At 41.0% G+C, this 10,092-nt stretch overlaps 1 protein-coding gene across 2 annotated transcripts; it reads right to left on the reverse strand.

The window, feature by feature from the left end:
- Window positions 1-1,916: 1,916 nt before the first annotated feature.
- Window positions 1,917-9,218, reverse strand: nab2 (NGFI-A binding protein 2 (EGR1 binding protein 2)). Of its 2 annotated transcripts, none has more exons than XM_042496349.2 (8): window positions 8,986-9,218; window positions 8,716-8,808; window positions 7,543-8,453; window positions 7,234-7,367; window positions 5,817-5,868; window positions 5,555-5,669; window positions 5,227-5,412; window positions 1,917-2,228 (listed from the first exon to the last, which is right to left on the reverse strand). In XM_042496349.2, exons 3-8 carry the CDS (start codon window positions 8,440-8,442, stop codon window positions 2,131-2,133), a joined length of 1,485 nt encoding a protein of 494 aa, XP_042352283.1. In that variant the 5' UTR covers window positions 8,443-8,453; window positions 8,716-8,808; window positions 8,986-9,218; the 3' UTR covers window positions 1,917-2,130. The 2 variants fall into 2 exon arrangements, with proteins under 2 accessions (XP_042352283.1, XP_042352298.1); XM_042496364.2 differs by having other exon boundaries at window positions 9,054-9,216.
- Window positions 9,219-10,092: the final 874 nt, after the last annotated feature.

Here is a 10,092-nt window from a genome sequence, read left to right on the forward strand (position 1 = left end):
GGTCAGGTGTACTGGTGGACGTCAGTACAATCTGAGGACATTCAGAGCTTAGCCCTTTAAAGCTGGAGCAAATTGGCTTGATTTCTGAAAAAAAAACCAACATAAAAAGACAATGTGTGACTAAAAAACAATTGACCCAACAATTATAAAGAAATTTGAAAAAATCTGTAAGAAAATTACCTGAAATTGCACAAATAAAGAAAAGGAAAAAACAAGACAAGAAATGACCTGAAAAAGTAATAAAATAAAAAATATTTTGAAAAAAATAGTGAGCATGTGTGTGTGTGTGTGTGTGTGTGTGTGTGTGTGTTTGTGTGTGTGTGTGTTGATGAGTGCTGATGACATCTCTGGTACAGGTGAGTCATGCCAGCATCGAGGCTCAGTGCAGAGCGTCAGTGCAACAAACAAGACGACAGCAGAGGTGTTGCTGGCTGTGTGACGCAGCTCCTGCAGCCTCTTCCACACATAACAGAACTGCCAAGAAGGAATGATGCTTTGTGGGAAAACAATGCAACAAGCCGTGGCTTTAAGCAATAAAATAACATTTATTGAGATGTAACAAAATAAATAATCTGTTTTGCAACATAATAAACCGAGGAGGTTACCAATGCTCAAGAGACAGGCAGGTGTAACTGATGCACAGCAAGCTACCTCACTGACATACTCTGTGAATAAGTATACAAAAATCCTAATGCGTTTAAGTCATTATCAACACGAGCCTTGTCGCTATGTGAAGTCTGAATACATTTAAACCATTTTAAACAGGGTCAAAATAGGCTGATTGAATTTGTTGGAGCTGCTGTATCAAGAGTCAAGCACCATGAGATTTCTCTCTGTATGTTTTTCTCTAAAAATTAAAAAAATTTAAAAAAAGATTACTCACCCTAATTTACTGTAAGTGTCAAAAGACAAAGAAGGAAACTGACATTAGGTTTATCTAGTTAATATGTAAAATTACAGAAATCACCTCAAAAACACAGTTCCCGCTACACCTAAATAAAATCGCATCAAAAGTACACTAAATACCACATTCTCTGGATGCACTGTGGTAAATGTCAGTTCTGAATTCTCTAAATCTTGCAGTGCAGTTTTGAATGCAGTCTCCTCACAGGCTGTACAATGTCACCTATTGGGAACAATATTAAAATAAAGATGAGAGGGAGGAGCAGCCGCTGACAGCAAGCATCTTCCCTGCTAGAAGGCCCTGAAAACTTATTTTTAGAGAGAGGCAACTGAAAAACTGTCAGCTGGAAATGAAGAAGCATCAGTGGTCTCTCACATAAGTAAAGATAATGAAAAGCCTGAAGTATCATCTCTTACAAACACCATATCAGCCGCTTGTGCAAAATATCATTACAGAAAGATGTGAGGGAGCGGATGATGACGACCTTTTTATCTCATTAATTTCAACCCACCTTTTCGATTAGATGATGCAGCAAAGGACAAAAGTCCTCTGAACCTGACTGTGGAGTTTTTGTGTGTGCTCTGGGAAATCCAATTTTTCTTTTTTTTTCTTTTTTTTACAAATCAGTCTACTTGGACATTATTTATCTTTGATTTGAATCCTAAAGAATACACTGACTTTAAAAACTAGCACATCCATGTTTTTCCTGAGGGCTGACCTGCTCATTGTGGTTTAAGATTGACACTTGCAGAAAATGTACACCTATACGAAACCAAATTTCCTTAACACAACTACAGTTGTTACTTGAGTAAGCAGAGTCAATTTCCGAAGTTGCAGTGCCCCCTGCTGTGCCGAGCACACTTTCCCTCAAACAGGTGGCACTGTCAACACACAGCACTTCCCACAATAAGCCAATATAATAAAATATTAGGTTTTCTCTGATAAAATCTGATTTTTTCCCATTATCAGCTAGAATCTGTAGTTCATGTATTTAAAAATATACAAAAAAGTGTCTCCCCTACATATTTACTGAATATAAAGTTGTAACAGAACATTTTTGATGCATGATTTCAGTATTTTGAAGTCACTGCAGGTTTGTCGCTGGTAAATTACTGTGTTGTTTTTTATTTTCCTCATCAGGTGTCAGTGTCAGACTGCAGAGCAGACTCAGAGTGGAGATTGGTGGCGGGTCTGAGGACGAGTTCCCTGACAAAAACTGAGCATTTTCATTTCCCCCGGTGATTAGAGTCGTCTTTGGTGATGCAATGGCTGCTGCTTCTGCACGCCGTTATCGAGCTCCGCCTCTCCACTTTACTGTCATGGTCTGTGGAGAGAGGTGAAGTCTAAAATGAGACCTGATATGAAATAAAAATCAATTAAAGAACAAATACTAGCTAAGAGAGGCAGTCAAAAGTGTGTAAAAAGAACTGGCATTAATTCCAGACTGGAGCAAGCTGTATTTATGTCATGAATGGATCCACTTTAGGGTGTCTGTAACACCCTAAAATCTACAATGAGCTGTGTCACCAACTAAAGGAACAAAAAATATATCTAGTTTTATGTGTTTTTGCATCATACCAAACACTGAAACCATTATTGAAAAAGCTTTGAATGCAAGATAAACAGCACATAGCTTTGAAATGACAGAAAAGCCAGTTGAGGTTAAGGATAATTAAAGTTTAGAGTCACAGTAATCAAGATGCAACCAGTGTTTTGAGACCTTTGAATAATAGTTTGGGGAATTCAGCGAGAAAACTCTCCCACGTGCAGTGAAGTCATCATGGTTTGTATGACCAACCACCCAAGCTGTTGAATCACAGAAAGTCTCCAGTCTTACAAGTTTAATTAGTGTTGGGCTGGTGATACGGTAATGATGCAGTCAATAATATCAAGTGAACAGGACATGCAAGTAAATCAAATAAAAGTCCGACGTTGGTTGTGTTTTTGTATTGAAACAATCAGCTCTGATGTGCATTTGTTTACTTGCTAGAAAAATGTAAATGTTTCCTTGTGTTAAAGAGTCAAGGAATATCATTTATTACTATTCATTTATTTATTTGCTTGTGTGCTGTGAAAGCAAGCGGTAATATAATAACTTCAAGAATGTAATTTTTGATAACACAAAAATTTAATAGCACATGTTCAGTGACATCCATGGAAAAAAATACATGTGGTTAGATTTGATCAGATTTTGAATACCTGATCTGAATATTAAAATAATGCATGAGAAGTGACATCCTGACGATACGCCGGAAGATAAGTTATGGCAGAGAGCAGTGACGTCGAGAGAAAGTGAGAGAAAGTTCAGATTAATGAGAGAGACAGACGAAGGAAACTTGGATGAGAGACACACACACAAAAAAAAGGAAAACAATAGTGTGAGAGATCGACGTCAGAGATGAAACATATGTCATTTTTTGTTATTTCCGCAGTCCTTTTGGTGGAGGGAGAAGATGTATAAAAAAGACTGTGCCATTTCCCTGCCCACAGGTTTTATTTTTGTACACTGTCGCTTGGTGAGTCAATGCAACGCCCCTCCAATTACCTCCCACTCCTTCGCCCCCACGCCCCATCCATCCCGCCCTTCAGCCCACGCACCTAACACACTCTGACGTCAGTTGCTGCCAAGAGGGGGGGTCCGATTCTGCCGCCCACAGAGTACTTCCTATCCCCCCTCCCCGCCCCCTCATATCTTTGCTGGCTTCCTTCTCCTCGCTTCATCTCTTCAACTGGCTATCGCAGCCCAGAACGACTAACTTGCCCAGATCACTTGCTTTTTTTTCTTCTCTTTTTCTTGTGAGAAGCTGTGATGCATCAGAAAAATGCTTCAGTAACAGGGTATTAAAGAAGTGCTATAACAGTGTAACACCCCCCACCCCCCCTTCTCTACCCTCCTTCTCTCACTCTTTTCCTCTCTATATATCGCTCTGCACCTCCTTCTGTTTCCCCTCCTAACTTCTATCCTCTCTAATTTACAGTCTGGTGAAGTTCAGCTGTGCATGGTGGGAGGCGTCACCTCAGAGAGATTGTGACTCACTACAGTTCAAGCTGTAGAGCTATAAAATATTCATTGTTAGGGAAAGGTTAGGGATTCTCTGTCTGTCGTTTTCAGTTCAACCCCAATATCAGCTCGGTCTCTTTTACTTCCCCCTTCAAACTCCAACTTTAAGAAATAGTTTTAAATTTTAGAAAAAAAAACTGCTTTCTTGCAGAGAGTTAGAGAAGAGGACTGAACCCACTCACATGTCTGTACATTCAATATGAACCTAATGCCAGCAGCTGGTTAGCTTAGCTTAGCATAAAGACTGGAAACTGGGTTTAGATAGCCTAGCCATGTCTAAGTGTAAAAAAGAGTCAGTATTGAAGGACTTTTAACAAATGATTTAACCTTTATTTAATTAGGCAAGTCAACAAATTGTTTATTTAATCTCCTAGTTCAACACATAACCCCCCATAAAATAACTTGTTGTTATTGTTGTTGTTGTATTTTAGCAGTTTTTACGGGTTTTTTTGCACGCATTAAACAAACAAGATATGCTATAAAGTGATCCAGGAATGTGTCTTAAAACCAGGACATTAGTTAGCATTTTAGCATTCCCAGTTCCCTTGTGTTAAAGTCAATAGGTATTTTTTAAATGGGTTTTTAATTAGAAGCCTGAAATACAGTCTGTGGTTTAGAGACGTTCACATTTCATTCTACGACATAAAATAGGCCTACATCAATAAATACCCCACTCATAAACTTTGAAGCGTTTATGTGTCTTAAAAAGATGGTTGCTAACAAGTGGCTAAATGAAACTACATAACTAAACCACACTGAGCTTGGCCCAACACAACTTTACAGCCTTGTTGAGGTGGCGACGTAAAGTCATGCAACCGTAGTGTTGCTGGTAGTGTTGGTAGTTAGTGTAGTATAGTTTGTTTATAGCCTAATGTTAGCTTTTGACTCCAAGCATCTGCATTTAGCTTCAAAAATAATAAAAGCTGTTCATTTGTGAAGATTATCTTGCTTGACAAAATGTGTACATATCATAATTGTTTGTTTAGCACAGAGCTTATTTTCTGCAATGATCCGAAATCCTATGGAAAAATCCCATAAGCTTTTTGACGAAGGAACTATACGGCATATGCTAACTTGTGGGTTTTGGGCAGAGATTTACTAGCATAGGCTATGTACCATTCAATTATAAGTTTCAATCTTCTCATCTAACTCTCTGCCAAAATATTTCTTTGACTTGAACAAAGTTGGACAAACCTTGCAAAACAGACTTTTATTCCGTGTTAAGCACATGATACTGTTGAGTCATGATTGGAAAAGTCACCTGCAGAGTGAGTTCGTTCTGACCCTAGGCTGAGCTTGCCAGCCCGATCATGTGACACCATCCGAGCCAATCGCAGCCCTTCGTCCATTAGCGTTTGCTGTATGAGATGGCGACTCCAGTTGGTGGGGTTGGACGTGTCGGTGTGGGGACGGGGGGATGGAGACTGGTTGCACTGTGAGCCGATGTCTGACAGGAGAGATAGAAATGAGTGTGAATGCTGTTTGCTAACACTGAGGTCTTATAGAAACATGCAGGAAGAATGACTGGAGGCAAATATCAGCTGAACACCAGTTTATAGCTCTTAATGACATATATCGGAAGTCTTTACCATGTGACACACTGTCAAGGCTTTCTGCAGATAAGCTGTCATCATCTGCCCTCTGAGTCAAGCCCTCTGAGCCCTCCACACCGAGAAGTGATGACACACTCTCAGGCACGATTACCTAAAACACATCAGTGTCAATTTAGTGCTAATGACCAACTTCAGATGACTGACAAGTGACCTGAACTTTGTCCATGTTTACACTCAAGCTCATGTGTTAAAACCACACACTCGTCTATGAGAAGTCCCACTGAATGTTGCTGCTCACCTCATGCCTCGCTCTCTTGTGAGACAGCACGCTGTTATCATCTGCGTTTGTCCTGCAGAAGAAAAACATTTGAGCCAATTGAACATGGAAGTTTGTTCTTAACCTTGGAAACATGAAATTTTACTAAAATAAATCTTGACTCTCAGTCCACGTTTCCCTCAGAGCTTTCAACTGCAAGGTCTTCCTCCAAAGAAGGAGGCTGCTGTTGAAGGCTCAGAAACAAAGCTTGTAATGGTCCTTGAAGATTTTCTTTTGCAACATCAAGTTGGTGTTTTTGAAAACGATACAGCAAGAGACAAGAAGCCAAACTGAATATAGCTTTTATTCAACTTTTGAAACGACCTGGAACATAATGTTAACTGTAAGTATTACATGGCTTGTTGGATACTTGACTCTGATCTGTCAATTACGACATTCTACCCAGCTGGCACCGGACATTATTATGACGTCAGACAGACATTAAAATTTGGTTGAAATAAAAATTAGGTTGACGATATTTTAAATGCCTGACAACTTAAGAATTTCACATGAATTTAACATTACGACAATGTCAGACTTTAGGTTTTGTTCTCCATACCTTACGTCTAAATTTCATTATTCTGTGTCACTTTAAACTTTAAACCAAAATAAATAGAAACGTTATCTGTTGACAGTATTCTACATCAAACTGACATTTGCATTAGACACTTAGTCGTACATTATTCCTTACTTTTCCAATAAACTATATATTTAGAAGCATTATTTGTATGTAAATGCCATATTGTAATGAGCACAAGGAAAACTTTCGTGTTAGTATTTATGTATTTGGTCTGAATCATTTGACTGGGAAATATAATAAAAATAATAACATCTGGAATATCGGAAAGACTGTTAAACAAGGCCATGTTGAAATACTCATTAAATCTAATATACTACAATAATTTCATGAGGATTTTACTTTCTGCATTCATTATTATGGAAAACTGATGACAAACTGCTGGCATTTACTTTCATAACTATTATATGATAATGTTTTATGCCAGTTAACAAACACAGAGGGGATGTTTGTACCCTTGTGTGGCTCCAAAGTTAGCTCATTATACCAACACAACGGAGGTTGGAGTTTAATTCCCACTGTGATCTGAACCAGGTTCATTGAGAAAATGAACACACCGGTGGGAAGATGACTCAGTGTTTTTTGTTTTTGTCTCTCAAGCTATGATATGTTTTCATTTATTTTACATGTGCCTTACTATTGTAACAAAATGCTATTCTATCTGCAGCTGTGGAGGGCATGGACTTAAAACTATATTCTTGATTCTCAAAAAGATTTAGTGTCTTGTGATAGAGGAGCAGTCTAGACACAGCAGGTGTGAGGTGTGCTGGTCACTGGTTGCTGTGTGAACACATCACTATTCCATAAAGGCAGCGCCCCTACCTTGCATGCTTTAGTGTGGAGGTGTAGGCACATTTTCTCGCCACCTGCCGAGCCAAAGAAAAGAGTTCCACCCGTCTCAGCAACAGGGCATTGTCGCGCATACAGAACTGGGCTGCAGCTTCATTGATGATCAACTGAGGAGGAAAAGCACTGAGTGAAGGAGGGACGGACACTGTGAAAATAATGTGCAGACAATAAAGAAATCACAAATCTTATGTTTGACATGTATATTTGGATGTGAACTTCTCTTTACCAACAGATTACTGCAAGTACTTGAACATGATGTGCTACATTCAAACCCCTTTTTACCTCATGATGTGTGAGCTGCTTCCCCTCTCTCCTCTTGGAGTCAAAGCGTCCGTAAATGAGACTGTACTTCCGGATCTCCTCTTCTTTGTTTGCGTCCTGGGACCCCATTTTGAAGATGTGTCCCACAGTCTTTGCCATCTTCTTGTTCATCCTGAGCAGAGTCTTCACCTCTGCTGGATCTGACCTGGGAAGGGTCCTGAGGAGCCGATCCACGCTCTCCACCACCGCCCTTGCCGTCTCCCCATCCAGCTGTCCTGCAGGCCAGGCTGACAGGGCCGCCGGGGCAAAAGAGGCGGATGGGCTTGGAGATGTTGAAGGACCTGGAGGACATGTTGACAGCAGAGGAGGGCTGGGCGGCTCCTCCTCTATTTCAGATGCAGATGCCAAAGTGCAGTTCCCATCAGGCTCTGGGGTGAGCCAGTGTGGGTCCATTGGGGACAGTTTTTCCCTGTAGTGTGTGTCCCGTGGTTGCGGGGAGGCCTGGGAGCAGGGGCTTCTCGGACTCCCACTGTGCATTGGAGTAAGACACGCCCGGTCTTCTCTTTCACAGGGTGACCCCGGCTGCCCGTTGCTCACAGACTTCCTGGGCCCACTGGTGCCCGTACCGTCCACTTTGAACAGTGGGATGCCCCCGAGAGGAACGTTGGAGACGGGCTGGCTGAAAAGGGCAGGGTTTGCCGCCCAGTCTCGGAGGGCCTTCTGGAGCCTACGCACATGCAGCGGCTTGGTGGCCATGCCAACTAGTGCCATGATCTCCAGAAACTCCTCCTCTGCTGCCTCGCAGAGCTGCTGCACGTCGTCACCGCCCTGCTGGATGAAGGTTTCGTAATAGGCCAGCAGGTTGGCCCTCTGCAGCACCCGATAGAGCTGCAACTCTCCAAGTGTGCGTGGCAGAGACATGGCACAGAGCTCTGGAAAGTTTAGGCAGGAGAAAGGAGAGACATGAACCTGCAGGTGGAGAAATCCTGCATTTATTTAGAAAGACTTTGCCATCTGGACTGCACCTGTTCCGAACTCTTCTATCTTGGTAAAGCAGTATTAAAAAAATGATGAATTTAGTAAGTTTGTGCATGCTTTGGAGCATAATAGTTCCTCCATTTGCAAACTATTTCCACCTTTTACACACATGTAAGCCCACATATGACTGATTGAGTACACATAAACCTCTCTTACCTTCTTCAGGTCAGGTAGAAGGATGTGCACAGCGGGAAGGTGTCTCTCCAAACCAGCAATGTCACAGGTCGGCAGCTTACTCCCGGAATGAAACTGACAAAGAAAGAAAAACTCAATTTCGCTTGATCACTGAGACAAAAGCACGTCACATGTAGGTTAAAGTACGGTTACTGGCTCCAGCTTTGACAAAAAAACATCGACTGGAGTATTCCTGAGCCAGATGTTCGCAAGAAAACACCCTGCGCAGTTGTTATCCTATTCGTTTCTTACCCTGTTACCTATTGCCGACAGCTTCCCCGGCTCAGATTGGCGTAGTAAATCCCCTTTGCGTATCGTACCTCGTCTGAAATCACTGGCAGAAATCCTCCTCCGGCGCAGCGTATTGGTTGCTGGCTGCCCTGTCTGTGTGGGCTGGAGAATGACGGGGGCGGACTGCAGCACGCCATCTGACCGAAAAAGAGCCTTCCTCTCCCGGTAGAGAGGCGGCTTTCAAATTGGAGATGTGGGTGGTGGTGGTGGGGGCTTGAAATTAACCCTCTACGTCTTCAAGATTTGTCTTTTATGCAGAAGCTGTGGGGGGTTCCCGGAGTTTCGCCATGTGAAAGACCCCTAAACACGCAGTCATCGGCATTACTGACGCTGTAGGTTTATTTACAGAACAATGAAATGATGTGACAGATGTGTGTTTTGCTAAACCGTTTTTAGGAGGTGGGTGGTCGTAAATTATTCTGAGTGTGCAGGTGAAAACGCAGCACCGCTTTTTCAAAAAGCTGGTATTTGATTTATTTGCAAATGTAACCCTTAAAAACCTGAGCAAATGGGTTTGATTTCTCTTAAAAGCACGGGGAGAACGCAAAAAGTACATGGCCCAAATATCAGCAAAAACAATTGTACACAAGTTAGAAGAAATTCACCTGAAAATAAGCAATAAAATAAAATAAATAAATAAAGACAGAAAGACAGAAAAAAAACAAAGAGACCTAAAAATGTGCTGAAAATTGTTTTAAAATATATATGTGTTTATTTTATATATTTTATTATACTTTGCACCTTTGTTTTAAATATAACATTGTTATATTTATAAACATAGTTTTGTTGAAATGTCTCCCTATTTATTTTATTTTTTAAATAATTTTCTAGTAATCCTCCCCTCTTTTTAAATACTAATATTCAAGTAATTTTCTTGTAACCTTTTACTAATTTCTTGCAATTTCTGGGACGTTTTTAGTCAAGTTAGCCATTGCCTTTTCCCCCCATGTTTATAAAAAAATGCTCAGGTTTCAGGGTCAAATAGCTTGAGAAGGACATCTGAACTCAGCACAAGAAAACTGATGTCAATCCAAATTACAAGGGGTTAAAGGCCAATTTACCTATGAG

The sequence above is a fragment of the Plectropomus leopardus genome, chromosome 2 (assembly GCF_026936395.1).
Source record: "Plectropomus leopardus strain MGB_pleo_1.0 chromosome 2, ASM2693639v1, whole genome shotgun sequence".
In the NCBI taxonomy this organism is placed as follows: domain Eukaryota; kingdom Metazoa; phylum Chordata; class Actinopteri; order Perciformes; family Serranidae; genus Plectropomus; species Plectropomus leopardus.

Coding starts and splice junctions, on each gene's coding strand:
- nab2 (XM_042496349.2), bottom strand. CDS start 8,442: ATGTCTCTGCCACGCACACTTGGAGAGTTGCAGCTCTATCGGGTGCTG. Junction 7,368..7,542: donor AGCAGCTCACACATCATGAG/GTAAAAAGGGGT, acceptor TTTCCTCCTCAG/TTGATCATCAATGAAGCTGC. Junction 5,413..5,554: donor CCTTGACAGTGTGTCACATG/GTAAAGACTTCC, acceptor CTCTCCTGTCAG/ACATCGGCTCACAGTGCAAC.